This window comes from Procambarus clarkii, chromosome 18, assembly GCF_040958095.1.
Source record: "Procambarus clarkii isolate CNS0578487 chromosome 18, FALCON_Pclarkii_2.0, whole genome shotgun sequence".
In the NCBI taxonomy this organism is placed as follows: Eukaryota; Metazoa; Arthropoda; class Malacostraca; order Decapoda; family Cambaridae; genus Procambarus; species Procambarus clarkii.
The window spans coordinates 11,196,536-11,219,497 of NC_091167.1; the positions used below are offsets into that span (position 1 = coordinate 11,196,536).

At 45.0% G+C, this 22,962-nt stretch overlaps 1 protein-coding gene across 3 annotated transcripts in view; it reads right to left on the reverse strand.

Annotated features, from left to right (window-relative positions):
• LOC123754474 (phosphatidylinositol 4,5-bisphosphate 3-kinase catalytic subunit alpha isoform) overlaps window positions 1-22,962 on the reverse strand; it is a 257,757-nt gene that overhangs the window by 24,169 nt on the left and 210,626 nt on the right. For all 3 annotated transcript variants that reach the window (XM_069326257.1, XM_069326256.1, XM_069326258.1), the window contains one exon: window positions 17,070-17,316. In XM_069326257.1, coding sequence (XP_069182358.1) covers window positions 17,070-17,316 — 247 coding nt within the window. The remainder of the gene's footprint in view (window positions 1-17,069; window positions 17,317-22,962) is intronic.

The following is a 22,962-nucleotide window of genomic DNA, read 5'->3' on the forward strand; positions in this document are numbered from 1 at the left end:
CATAAATTATGTTGTTTTTGTTTAACCCTTAACATGCTTGGGGTTTAATATCCGGTCATCCCCACAGGCGCATGTCAGTTTGAAAAAAAAAAGAAAAAAAAAAATTTTTCTTCCTAACCTGTTAATATGTGTTCACTGATCACGGGAAAAATAATAAAAAAATCGTAAGTGGCATATATTGCCCGCTATAGGGCGAGGAAGTCTGGCAAATTATAGGCGCCGACTCAGCGTGCGTCCCAGGCGGTCTGTTGATCGCCAGCTGTCAGGCCGGAGTTGCCACAAAGAGATAATTACCTAATTATTTCAATGTCTCTGATTTTTCATAGTTTTTTGCTGTAATATTATTCAATAGTGTGTAGTTTGATATATTTATATAATAAAATGAGTGAATCATTGCTGTACTCAAAAATATGGTGTGCATATTGTTGATTCAATTATGTTCATCAATCAGTGTACAAATGCTTTGTCGGTTAATACACTATAAGCACAGGTTATATATAAGTATCTGCATGTTTTGTTCACTATAACGAGCCACTAAGTAGCTATTATGAGTCAAAAAGTAACGAGGAGTGACCGCCGTGTACAAGCCAGCCACTCCCGCCCACCCTCCAGTCATCTGACTCACCCACATTCTCCTACCACAATACAGTAATGTTTTTGCTATAATTCACTATATACAGACATTATATATAAGTATCTACATGTTTTGTTCACTATAACTGTACATCTAAGCTTGTATGGTGAGTAAAGGCACACAGACGTAGGACCTCACACAGTCAGCTGATGGCTGCCGCCCTCAAGGCCAGACGCACTAATATTTCTCCTCCAACAATACTGTGTGGTGTTATTACGCTATATACACACATTATATATAAATATCTACCCGTTTTATTCACCATACTTGTACAAATAAACTGGTATGGTGCCCAAAGACCATCGTGGTAACCAGTAATAAACACCGTCGTCTGCACGGTGGCGTCGTGCAGACGACGCCACCGCCCTCACCAAAATGGCGGCTCCAAACCTTCTCTTGCCGTTTATACCCTCTATACACACGTTATATATAAGTATCTACATTTGTGTTCACCATAGCGAACCACTAAGCTGGTATGCTGAGTGCAGTCAATAAAAGGTGGCCACACACAGTCAGAAGACATCGCCACCATCCTCCCTCCCACAGCATTACTCCTCCCTCCATGGCGCACAGCGCTAAATATCACCACAATCCTGCTATTATCAGAACCCTAGTCAGTTTTATCACAGTCAGGGGTCTTCTGTAATAATATCGCTACATAATAGCATAAACAAGTATATTTTGGCATTTTTAGGTGATGCTGTGGCCACAAGCTGAACAGCAGTGCTGTTAGCTCATGCTGCGTGCGTCAGGCTTGGTTGCTCACTCAATACTGAGGCCAATAACACTCGGGAGTTTGGCCCACGATTTAAAAAAAAAATGGCGTCTGTTTACAAGAGCCCTGATGAAGGTGTATCCGCGGGCCGTTTAAATCTTGCGTAGTACTCCAACACGTCATATGACGTGATGCGCACTTTAAGGGTTAAAGATGCTAATGATGCTGGGATATAAAAGGGGTGACTGTTGAGATGTTGCAAAGCATTGACATTTTTGTAGAGAAAAAAAAAAAAGAAATGAAATTTCTGATATACAGCAAATGTCAAAAAAAGGTTCGTTCGGTGTTCGGCAGGTAGGCTGCTCCATTATAACAATCTTTCTTTGTTTCAAATGTGTTCCATTTGTGTTGTATTTGTCATTTACGTATCAATAATGGAGCAGCCTACCTTACATACACTGAATAAACCATTATGACATTTTCCTTTCTTCAAATGTGTTCAATATTTATTTTTCATTTGTCTTATAGCAAAAGGTTCGTTCGGTGGTCGGCAGGTAGGCTGCTCCATGTTTCTTAAATAAAAAAATGTAAATAATAATAAAAAATGAAGAATTTGAAAACCAGAACAAATGTCAAAAAGGTTCGTTTGGTGGTCTACAGGTCGGCTGCTCCATGTTTCATGAATAAAAAAAAAAAAAAAAAAAATTTAAAGAATTTGAAAAAATGGACAAATGCCATAAAGGTTCGTTCAGTGTTCGTTGGGTAGGCTGCTCCATTATCAAGACATAAGTGACAAATACAAAATAAATGAACACATTTGAAACAAAGAAAGATTGTCATAATGGAGCAGCCTACCCGACAAACACTGAACGAACTTTTTCCTATAACGAATATGAAAGACAAGGGCTGCTGGCTGGGTTAGTAGTGCGTGAGCAACCATTTGTGGCACACGTGCCTCTGGCTCCCAAACACCTGTCCCACACAGTGTTGAAAGACTGTGCTCAGTCGGTGAAATTCAGACCTTATTGTTTGAAGAACATAAGGGTCATAATATTGGTGAAGCTAGGGGCAATAAGGACTTAACACAACGGTCGGATGCAAGTGATACAGCACCTATGAGCATGGTACAGCGAGCATATCCAGTTGTAGCTCTGAGCCCCACCCTTGCCATCTCCAATTTATATAGATGATACATAGATGAATCGTTTTCTGCATTCAGTGATGATGCATCTGATACAAGTAGCATAGATGAACAGTGTTAGCGGCTTCCATGGTGGTGTTTTCCATAGATATTTTCAAGAATACCTGAATCTCTTCCTGACTGACCGATACTCTTTGAGGCTAGCTGAATCTTTTCCTGTGTGGGACCTTACAAAGCGATCTTTTCAAAACTACCTTACAATTTGATCTTTTCCTATAATCGTTTCAATACTATCTTATGCTTTACAAGCTTGGCTACATACCACCTACAAGTACTAAAGCCAAGGGTGCACGCGAGTGCGTTATTTGCAAGCACACAGAACGATGAAACAGGAAGCGAAAATCTATCTGTAGCTGGTGCAAGGAGAGCAAAGTCGTGCTGTGTACCATGGACTACTTCGTTGATTATTACGCACCTCCAAAGTACTGAGTGTGTAATACAGTGTGTTACTGTGTAAATAGTATGTGAAACTGTACATATTGTAATTTTAGTGAATTTTTACCATGTAATACTGTGACAATAAACATTTATTGTGGACACATTACTGACACATGTATCACAGTTCCAGGGAAAATTATGAACATTCTACTGTATACATATTGTAAAGGTCACAAATATGCATCATATACGATGAAAGAAACAAATAAAACCGCATTGGAAATAGATAGAAAAAATATTTGAAAATATATTTGTGGCAACACCCGGTGCTTGAATGGCCTGCGCGACCGTGTCTGGGAGCTTCACACACGGGCGACCAGCCCCTGATGACATCACAGCACACCTTGTCCACGTCCTCACAGCCAAAGTGGAATTTGGTAATTATTTTTACATAGACATGTTTAGGGAAGGTAATTTATCATTAAAAAAAAAAAATGATTTTTTGGGAACATTTGATGTCATGTACACTGGGGGAGTTTCACAATAAACACAGTGCATCACAGTGGTTACATGGGGACATTTGTATGACGTCCGTTTCACATGACGAACACGGAACGGATTAAATTCTTTATTCGCGGTACCACTGTACTCAATAAAACAATCATGATATAAGATGATAGGAATGATTACAATGGTGAGGTTGTATTGCTTGGGTACATATATTGGGGGATAAGGGAGCACTAGATATACTACAAGTTTAAAGCACTAGGTAGGAAACTATGAGGATGAAATTAGGTACTTCTTGGGTATATTTTTGAATAAATCAAATGTTGGACAGCTTTTCAATTCATTAGGAAGTAAGTTCTATAGATCAGGTCCCTTTATTTGCATAGTGTGTTTACAGAGATTAAGTTTTACTCTGGGGATATCAGAGAGATTTATTTCTGGTGTGGTGATTATGGGTTCTATTACATCTGTCCAGGTTGAGATTCAGAGCAAGGTTTGCATTTAAGAAAAGGGTTTTGTACGTGTAAATGGCACAGAGTGTGTGGATTGAGTTTATATTTAGCATGTTTAGGGATTTACACATGGGGAGGGCCCCCCCCCCCCCCCGAGTGTTGTCTGAAAGCCGAGTTTGTAATTGTTCTGATAGCAGATTTTTGCTGGGTGATGAGTTTTATCCTTTGAGTTTTATCTGGTTATGTAATTGTGGTTTAGATCCTAGGATGTTAGAGATGGTTTTCTATGTTGCCTTTTGCTTCTTTGCATCTATTCTCATAATAGGAAAGTTTTGCTCTTCTTATTATACTGGTAAGCATTGATGAGTACCTCTTAACTACTACTTTTGTGACTAGGCCAAGTTTTTTTTCATATCCATGTTTCTTGTTCATTGCTATGAATATCCCATTTGTGAGCCAAGGATTGTTTATTCTTTTGTCAGTTATTTGCTTGTTGAGGGGACAATTAGTGTTGTAGCAGCTTAGAATCATGTTTATTATTTAATTTGGATTCCCAGTTTATATTGTGAAGTGCATTTGAGAGGTTACCTATTGCTGCTTCACTGTGTAACCTGAAGATAAGTTTCTTGGTATCTGGTGTTAAGTCCATGTTTGCTATAGAGGAAGGTAGGATAGTGATCAGTTGTTCTGTCAGTGATTATACCAGATGTAAGGGGAGCTGTTATGTTAGTCTACAAGTGATCCAAGGTAGCAGCAGATATTTGAGTAACTCAGGTGGGCCTGGCGATTGTGGGGGATTAGCATACAGGAGTTCATGCTGTTAAGGAAATAGTCGATTTGGGGGCTATTTTGTTGACCCAGGTCAATATTGAAGTCACCTCCCAGAATGATGTGATTTTTGTTGAGATTGTTGTTTATGATAAGATTCCTTAAGTTATCTGAGAATGCAGTTATATTAGTATCCAGAAATCCATAGATAGTTCCAATGGTCAAGGAGGATTTAAGGGATTTAATAGAGAACTGAGCAAAAGTATATTCACAGTAGTTGTCTTTACCAGGGAGCCGGTCGGCCGAGCGGACAGCACACTCGACTTGTGATCATGTGGTCCTGGGTTCGATCCCAGGCGCCGGCGAGAAACAATGGGCAGAGTTTCTTCCACCCTATGCCCCTGTTACCTAGCAGTAAAATAGGTACCTGGGTGTTAGTCAGCTGTCACGGGCTGCTTCCTGGGGGTGGAGGCCTGGTCGAGGATCGGGCCGCGGGGACACTAAAAAGCCCCGAAATCATCTCAAGATAACCTCAAGAAGATAACCATTAATGACATTATTGCATATGAAGGTATTTTGGAAGTAGATAGCTGTGTCGCAACCTTTTTTTATTAGACCTACAGTTGCAAATTTAACATTAACATTTAATGCTTCGTCCACTTTACAGACAACTTCAATATATAATTAAGTCCAACATGATTGGGATGTGCAATGATGCATAAATAAAACAAGAGTTGAATGTAATGAAACGCCGTTTTCTGGGTGAGCCCCGGAGGCTTCCTGGAGCTTATCGGGCTAATGTATGTTATGTTAGACCGGGACATTAGCTAAGGAGTCCAGACCTACCAGGGACCAGCGACAGAACCTGGCCCCTTCAGAGAGGTTTCAGGGAGCAATGGCCCTGGAAAACCCCCTTGTGGTTGGGGGTTTTCCTTATCTACGATCGACTAGGGTTATTCACCCAGAAAAGTAGGCATAACAAGACAAACCCCCCATGGTAAGAAACTAAAACAAAAAAACAAACAAAGATAGAAACCCCCTACAACCCCAAAGAAACAAGCAAACATCATACTTTACTGCCGCGCCGCTCGTCCGCATAGCCCTCCCTGCCCAAAGAGGGGGAGGGGGAGCCCCGAACCTCACCGCGCCGGCTGCCTAGCACCAGTTCGGAAGCTAAGCTTCAACCAACACGAAAAAAAACACCGACTGGTGGGAGGGAGGGTTGCCAGGGAGCCTCCGGGCTCACCCAGAAAATGACGTTTCATTACATTCAACGATGGTTTTCAGTAGGGAGCCCCTATGGCTCCCTGGAGCTTCATACCCAAAGAGAAGAAAAAGAAAGGGCTGACCCAGGAGGCGGCCGCCACAAACTCCACAACGCGAAGTCGAGACAACAGGCAGCAATCTGCAACCCAAAGCAACACAAGAACGCACAGGAGCAGACATGCTCACAAAAGAACGGGTGGCCAGGAACCTGTGCGACCCCCAAATCCTCGTGCCTGAAATGAGCTCAAGACGTCACCAAACACTGCTGCAAATGTCCGAATGGCACAGGTGCAAGAAGAGCCCGCAGGCTGATAGACATAAACCTGCAGACGACCTGGGAGACCCGAGCCCTGAAACAGGGAACGAGGGAAACCGGATCAACCCAAAGCACATCCCCAGTCACAGCATGCAGGTAATGGCGAGAAGCTGCAAATGGACAACACATGTCGCACCCCCGGCCGAACCAACTAAGCATCAATAACCCAAGGATCCCTCCGGAAAGCAGCCATCTCGACTGTCGCCAGAAGGATGGAGAAAGGCTGCAAGCGTACAAATCTACCATCAGTACCAAAACGAGCAGAAACCTGTGCGCCGGAGGAGAGCCGGATGCTCCCTGACCCGACCCACAGAGGTCAATCCACAGAGGTCAATGCCAACAAAATATGACCTTTGAAAAACAATCTTGAACCGAATGGGCTACCACAAACTGAGGAAGGATAAGAGGGCACCCTGATCAAGAAAAAGGACAGCTCAGGCGGCGCATGAGCAGGCCGGAGGTGAAACAAAACACGAGAATCGTACGGAACGGGTGGATGAGACGTCCACCCCGAACGCACAATACAAGGCGACAGTAAGAAGCGTCAAGTAACAGTCCTGAAACCCCAAGAAAGGACCAGACAACCCGATGCGAAAGAGAAGACAACCTACGAAGAGCAAGATAATGGCGAATAGAAAAACCAAGAACGTAATACTGTCGCTGAGACGAAGCTCGCAGGTTGGACACCATCAACGAAGCCACCTGATCACCAGAGATGGTGATACATCCATGTCAAGAGAGCAGATGCGAAAAGCCGAGGAGAAAGCCGAACCAGTCAAGTACAGGACCGGTCCGACCTGTCGTAAGAGGCGGAGCCCCGGGAAACACCCTGGGTTCGGACACCTATCAAGCAGCGTCTGAAAAAGCCGGGCCGGCCACCAAGAGACCACGAGGACTACTTTCCTTGGGAAGGACTCCAACCGAGCCAGAACCCGAAGCATCAGCTGGACCGGGAGAAGAGAAACAGGTAACTCCACCTCGACCAGTCCTGCCGAAAGGCATCCACTGTGAACGCCTCGCAGGCGGGTAAGGGCACCACATAGAATGGGAGACGCCGAGACCACGCAGACGCAAAGATGTCCGTGTCCAGGAGTTCGTATGTCCGGCAGAGCCAACGAAACGAGTTGGCAACGACCGTCCAATCCGTGAACAGAGGAATGAACCGAGACAGGCCGTCTGCCAGGACGTAGTACACCCCTAACATTAAACATACAGCTAGCCAAACCCCGAGAATCCAGCAGACGAGCCACTCGAAGGGACCAACCCCAAAGGTCAAGGACCTAAGAGAATCCGCATCGTTCTGGCAATGAACCACTGAAAAACAGTACGAATGGAGCAAGATGGGAGAGCCCCGAGAGACCCGAACCCTCCGAAGTGCAAACCAGACAGCCACAAACTCCCAAACTATGCTGTGAGCCCAACGGACAGACGGACCCCACCATCCCCGGCCGGCATGGTGATCACTGGTTACAAAGCGCCAGCTGAGAGAAGACCTGTCCGTGAACACATCGAGGGAAGGCTCAGGGAGGCGCCAAGGCACCGAACCCCGAAAACCCCAAAGAGGAAGCCGGTGACGCAGCACCAACACAAGATCCCCGGAGGACGAACCCAACTATTGCGAGAGAGGCGGAAGGGGGCATCCCCGAAGGAACTTAACAGACGCCGAAGCCAAACCCGGCCCGACGGGCAGACCAAAACAGCGAAGTTCAGACTCCCTCATAACTGCTCGAGCAACTGCCGAGTGACCCGGAACCCCCTCATAAACAGCCGAAGGCAAGACCACAACCGCAGCAACGCTTCAGGAGGGAAAGACAAAGTAGCGGTCCAAGAGTCCTAAACAAGACCCAACCAGGTTCAAACCCGGGACGGAAAAAGATGGAATGGCCTCCAGATCACCAGGAATCTGAACCCGGCGATCTGGAAATATCCACACCTCTGGCGAGCAGACAAGCGGACCGACTGGGAGCCCACACCAGCCAGTCGTCAAGGTAGGCCAGAAACCGAATTCCGAGCAGACGCAGACAGGTCACCAAGATCCGGTAAAAATACGTAAACACACTAGTGCCAATTATAAACAAGGGAAGGCAACAAAAGCCACAAGCCTGAAGCCCCACCACCAACTTTGCCAGTCCCGGAACCCTGGAGAGGAACGTGCCTTGAAGTGACCCGGAGGTCCAGGGACACCATCCACACACCCGGCCCCAACAGAAGCTGAACCGGAGACAACAGTCTTCCGAAGAGGGCAAAGAATCCAGGGCGCAGACTGCACAAGTCCAGAAGAACCGCAAGGCCCGTGTCTGCACTAGAACAGGTGGGAACCTCGGAACGATGGGGCGGAACGACCACGACCAAACGCACCCACGCCAAGATGACATGACAAAGCGCAGGGGAAGAAGCCCACCCCGCCAGCCCCGAACCCTCCAAAAGGGGAGAAGCCGCCCAACACCAAAGACCGGAAGACAACCACACGCGAGAGCCAACAGACCAAGGTTGCTTCCCCCCCCCCCCCCAGTGCCCCATAAACAGCGAAGGGAACGAAACCCTTCCGAAAAAAAATGTACATATATAAACACACACATACATACATGCACATATATATACACATACATATGGGGGCCGGCCGGCCAAGCGGACAGCACGCTGGACTTGTGATCCTGTGATCCTGTGATCCTGTGATCCCGGGTTCGATCCCGGGCGCCGGCGAGAAACATTGGGCAGAGTTTCTTTCACCCTATGCCCCTGTTACCTAGCAGTAAATAGGTACCTGGGAGTTAGTCAGCTGTCACGGGCTGCTTCCTGGGGGGTGTGTGTGATGTGAAAAAATAAAATAGTAGTAGTAGTTAGAAACAGTTGATTGACAGTTCAGAGGCGGGCCGGAGCAGCAGAGCTCAACCCCCGCAAGCACAACTAGGTGAATACAACTAGGTGAATACACATATATTCATACATACCTACACACAAAAGTATAAAAATACATACATACAAATAAAATTGAAAATTAATTTAAAGAAAAGAAATAGACAAGCCGCCGACCGGTGGGCAGAGAGCACGACGTTGGCCAGACGAAGAAGGCACCAAGAGCACAAATCCTGCACCAAAAGGCCCACCTCGACAACTAAAACCCAAAGCCCCGGCACGACCACAACACATACCAAGACCCAAAAAGAACAGCCTACAAGCTAGGAAGACCCCAGAACCCCAGAAGGCAGAACCGGGTCACAAACGAGGTAACAAAGCCCCCTGAACCCACAAAGGGGGCCCAATAGGAAGAAACCTCCGAAACAAAACCAAAGAACCCAAAGGAACCCTGAATCGAACCCAGGGAAGCCCAAACCACATTTGCCGGCGGAATTACACCACTGAAGGGCAAAGCACAGCCCCCAGACAGAACCCCCAGGGAAACGGCCAAAACAGACCGAAAACTGAGGGACAAGGTGTGGGAGCAAGCATAAACAGACAGGGACACTGAGCCCAAACCTTAGGGCCCAGACCCAAGACAGACAACGCAAAAAAACAACGGTGCAAAAACCAACACCCAAGTGTTCACAGAGGACGGGAAGAACACCCCAGAAAAACCAAAATGGCAACGTGTACAATCACGGGGGCCTAGCAGAGGGCCACCAAACACTACCAGTGGAACTATTGCCACCCTAGGCAGCCCCCCCCCCACACCAGACAAATTAAAATAAAAAAAGAAAAAACCCACAAAAGTACACCATCCCCAGAGGAAACAGGAACCGGTCGCTGCGTTGGAGGCAGGCCGCGCAACACCAGTCCCTACACAAGGCCAAACAAGGGCCCCAAGCCCCAGCTGGCCCCAAGGGCGAGGCAAATGCCGAGCAGCAAGAACCTCAACGGGAACGGTTCCTGAACGCCCCGGGAAAAATAACCCTGTCACGCAGGGGCAGTACTCACAGGGCACTTAGGGAAGGAAGCCCCTAAGCACATGCAGCCCCGGTACTGATGAGGAACACCTGGCCACCGCACAACACAAAAACACAGCAGTGAACACCACGAAAGAAAACACCGCCTAGGAAACCGAGGCCAGAGAAGCGTCTATCCCGGTTTAAATTAGCTTACGAACTGGTGCTAGGCAGCCGGCGTGGTGAGGTCAAGGGCCCCCCCCTCCCCCTCTCGGGGCGAGGTCTGTGCGGACGAGCGGTGCGGTAGTAAAGTGTGATGTTTGCTTGTTTCCTTAGGATTTCCTTGGGAGTTTCTACCTCTCTGTTCAGTTTTTTTGTTTTAGTTTCTTACCATGTGGGGTTTGTTTTGTCATACCTATCTTTCTAGGTGCCTAACCCTGGTCGATGGCAGATAAGGAAAAACCCCAACCACAGGGGGCTTTCCAGGGCCATTGCTCCCTGAAACCTCTCTGAAGGGGCCAGGTTCTGGCACTGGTCCCTGGTAGGTCTGAACTCCTTAGCTAATGTCCCGGTCTAATATAACATACATTAGCCCAATAAGCTCCAGGGAGCCGTAGGGGCTCCTCACAGAAAACAAGAAGTTTGTCAAACACAAAAATGTAATGATGGTTGGACCTAACTTGCTACCAAGATTGCAGTATACTGTACTTCAGAACTAAAACAGTTTATCTGCATTAATCCATGTAACTTTGATATCAACTGTGTACTTCAGTTGCTTAACACTTTCGCGCTATCAGGACTCACCGGCGAGTCCTGTTTCGTCTAACGCTACCACATAGTGGACATAAAGTTATGTCCTCTTAAAATATTTGTATAAAATTCAATTTTTATCTTTACTTTGGGTTTGTTTCAAACTGCGCGCCATGAGGCTCTCTTTCTCACCACTAGGCTGCATGGTACAATAAGTTCATGAAAGGTGTGTGGATAACTTCGATCAAATGGTATTATGTCCCAAACGGGCTGCAGGTGGGTGACTTTAGCCGTTTATACTGGCAATGCTTCCCCCATATCATGTATTATATGCATATGTCTGTTTAGGGAATTTTATTCCGATCAATGTACAACCAAAAATAACTGTGTGCAACAAGTATAAACTTGACAAACATAACAAAAGTAAAAACATTTCGTGTGTGTTTGACGCTCACTGATATGTTCCAGCGTTGTTTTATATTTGGCGCTATTCTAACTTGCGCTTTGTTGATCTTTTTTACCTATGGGCTCATAGAACATTCTATTGCGAACACATTGACACAAAAATGAATGACGTACATAGAAAATTAATGTCATGAGAGTGAAATAAGTATAAACTTTCAAAGCGCCGTGCGTCGTCCCGTCACCAATACCGGGTAACAATTTCACCACTTCCCACTCTCTTGCGGGCGGGCCTCATCATTATTCTACGCTTATATTCATATCACCGTGTTGGGAATTTCATTGCGAGTCCATTGATACCAAAATTAACGCTGTAGAACAAGTGTGGAGGTGATAACAATCCCAAGAGTAAAAACATTTTGTTGCTGTTGGGCGCTCACGGCGAGTCATCTTCGTAGTTATTTATTTGGTGCTGGTATCCCTATACGTTTCGTGACTTTTTTTTACTGATGTTCTTCTAGAGAATTTTATTGCGAACACGTTGGTACCAAAATGAAATACGTAGCTCGAGAACTAAGGTCATGAGAGTAAAAAGAGTATACACATTTTTGTTTTTACGCTTACACGGCAAAAACGCAGTGAGCACTTACGGTTGGCCGACTGACCTTCGCGGAGAGCGTGAAAGTGTTAAATTGTCTGCAGAAGCCTTTTAGTTGCTCCCTGCATCGCTAAGACTGATCCACATTACAAAGTAACATCATTGGCAGAAGGTCTGTTTGGCTTACTGGAGACCAGAGCCAAAACCTGGCCCCCCTCACAGAGGTGCAGGGAGCAAATGACATTCTGTTATTTCACTGGAAAGACATCCATTAAGTCAGCAAAGTTTTACAGACAACTGCTGGGTTCACAAGAACCAAAGCCTCGAGATTCCCAAAAAACTCAAAATAATTCAAACAAAACAATAATTAGCTTCAACCCATTAATATCAATCACTACCACCATTCACAGTATGATTGTGAAACTACAACCAAGCGGTTAACAGCTCAGTTATTCGCCAACTAATCAAGTCAGTTCTCTTCCTGATCCAACCTGGATCAGGGAATTCTTTTACTCAAAGCGCAGCCTGGGGCCAACCGTGACTCATGAGAGCTTGGTTCAACAGGCTGTTGCTTGGAGGGGCTTGCAGGTCCATATATCCACAACAGCCTGGTTGATCCAGTACTTCTTGCAGAAAACTATTTAGTTTTTTCTTGAAGACTTCCACTTCTGTCCCGGTAATTTTCCTTATATTTGCTGGAAGGATATTGAACCACCCTGGACCTGTGATGTTCAGACAGTGTTTTCTGATTGTGCCTATGGCACCTTTTCAATGGCTCTATCCTGCATCTCCTGCTGTATTGTTCTCTCCAGTACATTGTTATTTCACTGTACAAATTTGGGACCTGGCCTTCCAGTATTTTCCATATGTATTATGTGATACCTCTTTAACCTCCTTTCCAGGCAGTACATTTTGAGAGCTTTGAGACAATAATTTATAATAATTTCCCAATAATTTACATGCTTTATCGTGTCTGTGTGTGCCATGTGTGTTCTCTGTATTCCTCTATTTCTGCAATCTCTCCTGCTCTAAAGGGGAAAGTGAGTATTAAACAGTACAGTACTCAAGGCAGGACAACAGAAGTGATTAAAATAATTTGAACATTGTGGTAGGATCCCTGGATTTGAATGTTCTCATAATCCATCCTATCATTTTTCTATCCGACACTATATTTGCTTGATTACGCTCCCATAAATGTTGTCATCTAAATTCTCTTTCCAACCTTGTTCTCTTTCTGACCTTCTGCAAAAGAACATGTTTCAGACAGACTTTGTATGCTTCAACAGTCAACTGAAATATTCCTCATGTGAGAGTTTTGTTACTTAACATGGTTTCCCATTGGACGTTTTCAAGTTCTATAATGATTTTTTCCTCGGTCAATTCTCGTATTATTAAAATTGAATTTCTTAGAAACAACCCCACTGTGTGTTGCCTAGTACATCACAGTTGCATTCTATGATCATTATCTTTCGTGGCGGATTCTAAGCTAAGTGACGGTCATCCTAGAACTTTTTCTGTCTGGGTCATTTGCTAATGTATCATTCAGATATAGTATTAGCTTCATGAGCATGTTTTCAATCTGATGATGTTATGTGGACTTGGCTTTTTGCATTCTGAACTGCATGCATCCAGTAGTTCTTCCCTGGATATTCAGGTAGCACTACTCTTGCACTGACAGTGACTTCTCTGGTGTTTGGGAGCTAGCCCTTTTGAGGCCCAGCCATCGGGGTGGAGTACCTTATCTTGGGTATTTCAAAGGTCGTGTGACTCCTCTGTTTAGACTCATGTTGGGGACATTCAAGTTGGTTGTGGTGAGGTGCACTTGGGGCTTGCTCACTGTTTATATAGCACGACACGGTTGCTATTTGCAATACTGATCCATCGAGCATGTTTTGGTTTCCTATTATTGTGGCTAGTGCTCCCAGTGCCTGGGAGTAGAACACTTGTCTGGCATATTAATGGCAGGCCGTGGAATTTTCCTACAGGCCTGTGAAAAGGTCAGTAATGTACAAAGATCACCAGTTAAGTAAGCTCTTGCCAACTGTGAGTTCTAAAGGGCATTCGTCACCTTTGTTACATGGCGATGTTCATTCTTTCGGCCTCCACCACGCTGCCTGTTGGGTCAACGATACTTATGGCTTTAATTCCTGTGGGGGTTTGTTCCCCACTGATTCTGATTCTCCCTGATCCTGCTTCCGAGATTACAGCTTTGATCTCCGATGGATGTCCGGGAATTGTTTGTTTAAGGACCCGGAATTGGTGTTGTTGATCTCCACCTTCGCTCTGACCATGCCTCCTCTTTCATCTCTCGCAGATGTGGTATTCGCTATTTTTGTTCCTCTTCACCCCTGCCTGCTTCCAGCTCTGAGGCATCTGAGAGTTTTGGAGTCGGGGCATGGTGTAGCTCAGCAAGTTCTGGAAGTTGTCCCTTTATTTTCAAGCACAAAAGGCTCTAGTTCTGTCAAGGTTATGGAGTTTTCCTCTTCACAACTGTATGACTTACCTGTGTCTTTTCCTTGGGAGGATGCCTTTCTTTCCCAGGTGTTGGAAAAGAACTTTTGCTCAGACTCGGATCCTTTATGGCAGCTTCTGGGGCTAGGAGGAGACAAATAGACCTTTGGATGCCCTTTGGTTTTTCTTGCTATTATGTTTTCTTATCCTCCTGATAGGAATTAATTCACTATCTCTGTGGCTTACCCCGGAGTCCATCTCCTTGTACCGCACGGTCCTCGGTCCTGTGGATTTATCTTTCCAGAGGGTTCTCTTTTCCTGGGTTTCCCCTCTTAGTCACTCGTGAGGACCTTTTCCAGTACTTTCTGCAGAATTCTGACCTCGCTTCCATGATGGATCCCCGTTTCCTTCACTATTTTGGCCATGTTATGAAATTCTGGACTCATTATCCTGGCAGGCTGACAAACCTCTTCCCCTTTCCCCTTTGGCAGGTGTTCTGTCATTCCTGAATGTTTTAGTAGCATGATGCATAAATGTTTAAGGTGTTCTTGGGTGGTGTTCCTTATTCTCCACTTGAGTACTGCTTGTTTCAATTGTGCTCTTGCCAAGGATATGGCTAAATAGCAGCTTTATATTCAGCTACATGTGCTTTCTGCAGCTCTCACCACAGAGGATGACAAGACATGTATGAACTTGGCAACGATGATGCATTTTGGGGCCCTCATGGAGCATTTTGCTGATAAGTTCCATGAGGATGTGAACTCGCTTGGTTTGGCAAAGGTCTTGATGCCGGCAATGCCAGTTATGGCCCCGTTACCCAAGATGCTTGCACCAATACTTTGTGAGGCCGTGGCAATGTTTTATATGGCTCACTTCACATGTTGGCATACCGTCCTAGCCCAGTCTTCAGAATTGGCTTTGTCTTTAGCCCTTTTTTGACTCGCCTCCTTAGGATATTGTTGTGCAATTTCTTTTGAAGGATGCTACATTCTACCATCCAATTTCACAACTTTTGGCTAGCCAGGGCTCTGTTCCTTATACTGCACTTGGAGGTGGTCTAGTAGGGCTGAGGCCATGCCTGCTGATGATCGGGGTAGGCCATCGGGGGTGTCAGATTCTTGGGGTATTGCGCTTCCTGGGGAAGCTCCTATGTACAGTACTGGTACCCCTCATTTTTGCATCGCAGAAGGATAATGCCTCTTATGGCTTGCATCAGCCTTTTGGTGACAGGAGGAGGTTGCCTTGCTTGCTTTGCCAATTTCTGGTCCTACAATTTGTGGGTGTTTTGAGTTATTTCTCTTAGTCTGCGGTTAGACTTGGGGTCGCTAGCCTAACCCCTCTCGCATCTGGGGTTGGGCTAGCAGGCCAGGTTTCATCCAAGTTGCTGTATTGGGTCAATGTGATGTGGTTGGACTTGAACTTGTTTGAGCCAACCTCATCCCTTTGTTGGGTGTCTCGATCGTTCCCAGTTCCAAAGAGGGACTCAACGTACCTTCAGTGTATTCCTGATCTTTTGGGTTCGAATAGCTTCATTCCCTGTCTGACCTGCCAGTGACCACTTTAGTCCAAGTTCACCTGGTTTTCCAGCTGGAGGCTTGGATGGTGTCCCTGGACCTAAAGGATCTGTACTGGCACTCTTATTTCTTGGTAGTTATTTAGCTACAGGGACCCACCAAGGTTCCCTGTACGCAGTTTCGAGTCTTTGGTTCGTGCGAGCCCAGCAGCTGTATGTAAAGCTTCGCCGATTTTCTGGATGCTTTCCCAGTGAAATGATGGAATGTCATTCGCTCACTGCACCTAAGCAAGATAGCTATTAGAGCCACTGGGGATCTTCCAGAGACATTTCATTACATTCAACGCTGGATTTTTGTTGTACACACGGGAGTGCACGAATAATGACTTGTCTCTTTGTTAACTGGCTTAACAAAGCTTTCCTTTCCCACAGCTCATCTTAAGCCTTAACCAACTAGTTTTACTTGGAACATGATTCACCAATGGGTTAACAACCAGGTCCCCAATTACTGCTGGTGCAAATAGTTAAAAATCAATGCCCAATTGCTCCCTCCTACCCAGGACTCTTAACAAAGGATGTTGCTTACTAGGCAAGGAGGAAGATGACATTATATGCTACACCACATGGAGACTTCTGAGCATATTTATTCTGCCACTGTCACCTTCCGGCCAACATAACTTTCTTAACACTGTGGGTATCTTTCACTTGGCAAGACACCAAGGATGGCAGGATGTATGTGGAGAGTCCTTGGTTGATGCACCTTTAGCCAGGTGAAGTATTGAAGGTGGTGGGGTGTAGCAAGTGTGAGATGATGGATTGTAATTGGCCAACAGATGACCAGAGTTACCATTAGCAGTCACAAGTGTGACATTACCGGCAATCTCTAATACTAGTTTGTGAACAGACCTAAAAACTCTGATCATTTTAGCTGGATTGATTCTATCTCCAATACTCATGAGCACCTTGCATAACCTTACCTGGGTGATAAAACCCCTATAGCACATGCTTGAATAACAGGTCATCCTGTCTAATGGTAATTGTCAGTCTTCTAGGCATTTGGGAAAGCTTTACCTGTGGCACCAAGAGGCTGATCATGCTCAAAAAAAATACTTTTTACAAGCAACACCTAGCTGGAAGACTATTTAGTAACATCTGTGACAATCAAAAGGTAGAACATATGACTCAGAATCTCAATATGAGAGCAAAATTGAGCTTGGATAGTAAAAACAGTACTAAACAAATTATTGAGACTCACCTAGGGCCTTTATTTTTATCACGGATCCATTTGTAGAGCTGAGACGAGTCTACCTGGATGGCCCCCAGTTTGGAACTACGCTGGATGCTGTAAACGGTCTTGGCATTTCGTACCACCTCTATTACGCCCACCTGCTTGCCCATGGACAAACAAGAATATGGCATCATGCGGAGATCCAGCCCTTCTTTATTCCACAGTTGTGCCATCATGCCAATAACCTGAAGCATCAGCATGTCCTGCCGAAGGTCTGCAAGAATATCATATTTAGCTACTTGTGTACCACTACAAGAACAGATTATGATAACCACATATACAGACCTGTGTTAAATTTTCACGTTCATTCACTTCCATTATATGGAATAATAATGATGCTACAGATTATTCCCAATGCATTCCTAGAAGCCTAAACTAAACATCATATTTTGTGAAAGATCTGAGGGTGAAAATACTATGCATTCCAGGATCAAGAATTTGATTAGGTATACTGTAACCCCGCATTTATCCGGGATTCAAACATCCGGAAAACGCCCTTATACGGCCAAAATCACGATCGGATAAAGTTATCACAATATCTGGCCAAAATAGCCACAGGGACCGGATTAAAGCTGGTTTAGTCGGAAAAAATGTTGGGGCCCGGTTAATTTTCTGCAGAAATTACAATCCGGTCAGTCGCCCGGATAATCATGGCTTTGTCCGTATATGAAAACATGAGGCGGGCCATACGGTATTAATCCCATCTGCCCGTGACTCGAGGCGCATGGTGTAGGTGGGGGTGGGGTGGGTGGGTGGTGTCGGGAGAGAGGGGAGCGTTGGGAGGGACCACCTGGGGGGATAAGGCAGGATGGGGAGCAGCCTATACACTACAGTACAGTAATTACTATAAATTTTAGAACAATTCATCATAGCCAAATCAAAAGAAATACTAGTAATTATGTAATAAAAAATTCCATACAAGTTTCCTAAACACAATTTGCATAGGCTGAAGTTTCCTTCAAAAATATTTTTTTTTTCCCTCCTGGCGGCCTACGTAACGACGTAACGTGCCTCCTCCCTGCCCCGACTGGACCCATTCATGCCTGGTCAAACCATGTGCTCTCTAACCTCGTGTTTCACCACAGTGCTGCGCCATTAGTGAAATATTTTTTTAAATAACTCTTATTTTCATAGTAACTTTGAACATTTTTGGCCAAGACTATGTCTGGTAGCAGCATGAATCGTTCTGGAGGTGGTAAGAGGAAGAAGGTTGTCCTAACACTTAAGGACAAGCTACGTGTTATACAACTTTGTGAACATGGCCGGTCGACCTCAAGTGTTGCCAAGGAATTTAATATAGGCACTAGTACTGTTTCTGATATAAGGAAACAAAAAGAGAAACTTATGCAATTCATTTCAACCTGTGAAAGTGAAGGTGCAAGCACTAGCAGAGGTTGTGGTAGAAAAACTATGAAAACTTCGACGCATGTGCAGTTGGATGAGGCTGTGTACAAGTGGTTTGCTCAGCACTGCACAGCTGGCGTGACAATTCGCGGCCCAGAAATACAAAATGCTGCAAGCAAGTTTGCTGCAAGCCTTGGAATAAAGAATTTCGAAGCGAGTGAAGGGTGGGTTGCAAGGTTCAAGGGTCACAATTTCCTCTTCACAATATTGTGAAGAGGAAAATTGTCGGTGAAAAATTGAGTGCAGATGAAAGCAGTGTAGAACCATTTAAACATAAATTACGAGAATATATTGTGGCAAATAATATATATTCGTATCAAATTTATAATGCAGATGAAACTGGGTTGTATTGGAGGAGTTTACCAGAAAAAACTCTAGCAATGAGGAGTGAGGGTTGTGTGCCAGGACGTAAGGTCAACAAGGACAGGCTCTCTGCCACGATGTGTGCGAATGCCGACGGCACAGACAGAATCACGTGTGCAATTGTTGGCAAATCTAAGAAACCAAGAGCCTTGCAACATTGCATGGACAGACTGCCAGTGAAATATTATAACTCAAAAAATGCATGGTTTACACAGATCTTTCTTTCCTGGTTTCATGACGTGTTCTGCAGGGAAGTTCGTGCCTATCAAATTAAGAAACTCAAAATAAGGCCAAGCGAAGTTCGGGCTTTACTGTTGCTTGATAATGCGCCTGCCCACCCCAGAATTGACACGTTAACCTCACATGATGGCAAGATAATGTGTATGGGTTTCCTCCTAACACAACCTCTCATTCAGCCTATGGATCAGGGAGTTATCTGTGCTACGAAGAGGTTGTACACCAAAAAAATGCTAAACGAAGTTTTGGTGGTTTTGCCTCTTCCGGAAGATATTGAACTCGGTGTGGATAACAGGGCTAAAAAAAATTTCAGAATTTGAAGAACTATACAATCAAGGAAGCCATCTATAACTGGGCCAAGGTGTGGAGTGAATTAAAGGAATCGACTTTGAAAAATTCCTAGAAAAAACTCCTCACGTCTACGGTCAGAAATGAGGAGGATGAAGAAATGGATTTTGAAGGATTTATAGATGAAATCCATGGAATGTTTAGAAATGCCGGCGAAAACTTAGAAAGAGAGGATGTGGTTGATTGGCTTGAACAAGATGTCAATGATCCAGGATATGGTGTGATGAGTGAAGACGAGATTCTACAGTCTGTTACTGGTGAGGTCGACGAAGAGGATGAAGAAGGCAGTGAAGAACCAACACCAATGACCACGAAATACAGTGTACTCATGACCTATGTTGACGGATTAATAAGTTTTTCATCTACTTGTGCTCATCCAGAGGTTGGAAACGTGAGGCGGCACACACAACCCAAGCGCCTTCAACAAGTGAGGTGGCACACACAACCTAAGCGCCTTCAGCAAGTGAGGCGGCACACACAACCTAAGCGCCTTCAACAAGTGAGGCGGCACACACAACCCAAGCGCCTTCAACAAGTGAGGCGGCACACACAACCTAAGCGCCTTCAACAAGCGAGGCGGCACACACAACCCAAGCGCCTTCAACAAGTGAGGCGGCACACACAACCCAAGCGCCTTAAACAAGTGAGGCGGCACACACAACCCAAGCGCCTTCAACAAGTGAGGCGGCACACACAACCCAAGTGCCTTCAACCAGTGAGGCAGCACACACAACCCAAGTGCCTTCAACCAGTGAGGCAGCACACACAACCCAAGTGCCTTCAACAAGTGAGGCGGCACACACAACCCAAGTGCCTTCAACCAGTGAGGCAGCACACACAACCCAAGCGCCTTCGACAAGTGAGGCAGCACACACAACCCAAGCGCCTTCGACAAGTGAGGCGGCACACACAACCCAAGCGCCTTCAACAAGTGAGGCAGCACACACAACCCAAGTGCCTTCAACCAGTGAGGCTTCCTCAGCAGACAGTGCGAACTAACTTTGCCTAATGAACTGTACAGTAATTTTAAGTGTTAATTTTAGTGTTGTTACTATAAGTTACGTAAATTGTCAAGAATTTTTAACTTCGAGATGTGTCATCAATCAAGAAGACGAACAACAAAAAGGTAAGTTGAGGTTTCTAGTTGAATATTTAATAATTATATGTGGCATGTCAATTCAAATTATGTTGTTTGTAGTATAAAAATAGTTGGAAATGGTTAATTTTGGACTCGTAGGTGAAAAAGTCCCATTATCCGAAAAATGTGCTAATCCAGCTGGGGGTCCTTCCCATATAGTCCGGATGATTGAGTGGAGACAGTACAACTTAAATAGTTAAAATAAAATAAAATAATAACCTATTAAATGCTGTTTAAAAGTATAACATTGAGGTGAGTTCACGTAAGGTTGCAACACAGTATGTAAATTCTCACAAAAACTCCTATATAATATACAGTGGTACCTCGGAATGCGAGTGTCCCTGTATGCGAGTTTTTCGGAAGACGAGCAGGATTTACTCCAAAAATATGTCTCGGAAGGCGAGGGTTACCTCGGGACGCGAGTTTGTCGATACGTGTACCGGCCGACTGGCGCGTGGTGGAATGGCGATCGCGCCTCAGTTTACCAGTGTCTCGTGTCCAGTGACTATCCCACCTGAATTCTTCACAAGGATTTACAGTTTTTTATCGTTTTTTTTGGCCATTTGAGCATAAAAGTTGTCATTATATATCTTGCCATGGGTCTCAAGAAAGCCATTGGTAAGGTTTAACCTAAGAAAATAGCTGTGAGTAGAGGCAGTAGAGGATGTCCCTTCTTGATTAAGAAAATGTGTGAAGTATGGGAAGAACTGCAAAGTTTTGTTGAAAAAACTCGCCCAGATAAAGCTGTAGCAGGCCGTTGCATTGACCTTTTAAATGATAATGTGATGTCTTACTACAGACAAGTGTTAAAATGTAGGGAAAAACAAGTGTCATTAGACAAATTCTTAGTAAAACAAGCAAGTCCTAGTGGTATGCAGGCAAAATGTGCCAGAGAGTGCATACCAGTGAAGTCCTCACTGCCTGATGTGATAATGGAAGGGGACTCCCCTTCCAAACAGTAACTCCTCTCTTCCTCCCACCTCCTCACCATCTTCCATACGCCTACAGCATTCAACAGCAAGGTAAGTAATAACTTGAACATAGTTTTGTAGGTTTATTTAGATGAATTAGGTATAAAAATTTAGTTTGATGTGGGGTTTTTGGGGTAGTCAGGAACGGATTAATTCATTTCCCTTTATTTCTTATGGGGAAATTAGCTTCGGAATGCGAGTTTTCGGAATACGAGGCGTCTCCAGGAACCAATTAAACTCTTAAACTGAGGTATGCCTGTAAACCTATGTGAAGAGAAGAAAAACCTGCATATTTTTAGGATTTGACTATTCTTTAATTCTTAAAATAATAAAAAAACCAGCATTGAATGTAATGAAATACCATTTTCTGGGCGAGTCCCAGAGGCTTCCTGGAGCTATCCGAACTACTATGTGCTATATTTGTTTGGGGTCATCAGTCACAGGAGTCCTTACGACTACCAGGGACCACGAGCCAGAAGCTGGTCCCCTCAGAGAGGCAAAGGGAGTAATGGCATAGCTATGAGCACTTTACATTTAAAGTATGTCATAATTGCCATCGATTGGGGAAGGACCAAGAAAGTTGGGGGGGAATCAAAACAGACCACTGTCTGGTTAACCTGTACAATCTATCTCCAAAAAGATCAAAATAATTCCATAGGAAGATACCAAACAAGCAACACTTCATGCAACTAGCACCCTCCTCCTCCTCCAGCCGGCAGCCCACCACTCCAGTTCTTGAACGACAAAGACAGCCGACAGGTGGGAGGGAGGGTGTTAAGGAGGCCCCCGGGGCTCACCTAGAAAATGGCATTTCATTACATTCAATGCTGGTTTTCTGTGGGAAGCCCTGTCGGTTCCCTGAAGCTAACTACCCAAAGAAAAGTAAAAACCAGGGACTTACCCGGTAGGCAACAGCACCGCATGTCTCAATACGAGGAAGAAACAGACGGCCGCGACAGGCACCCCAAGGCCACACACTACCAGGAAGAAAATGGAAATTTCACAAGATATCTGGCGGCCAGGATTCTGTTCGACCTCCAAAAACCCCGCGCCTGAATGTCAACCTAATACATGTTGCCTAAAACCACTGCAAGAGCAGCATACTTCCTAACACCATGGGCACGAGGGTAGACAGTAGGCTAGCTAGACTTAATGACACTACGGACAACCTGGGACACACGAGCCCTGGAACAGGGAAACAGGGAAACAGGGAAACGGGGAAACTGGATCCACCCAGAGAGCATCCACAGTCACAGGACCAGTGGCCCACAGGTAGTGGCATAAAACCACCACCGAACACAACAAATGATGCACCCCTAGCCAAACCAAGCATCCACAACCAACGGACCCCTCTGGAAGCCAGCCATCTCATTCTTTGACAGAAAAGAAGAAAAAGGCT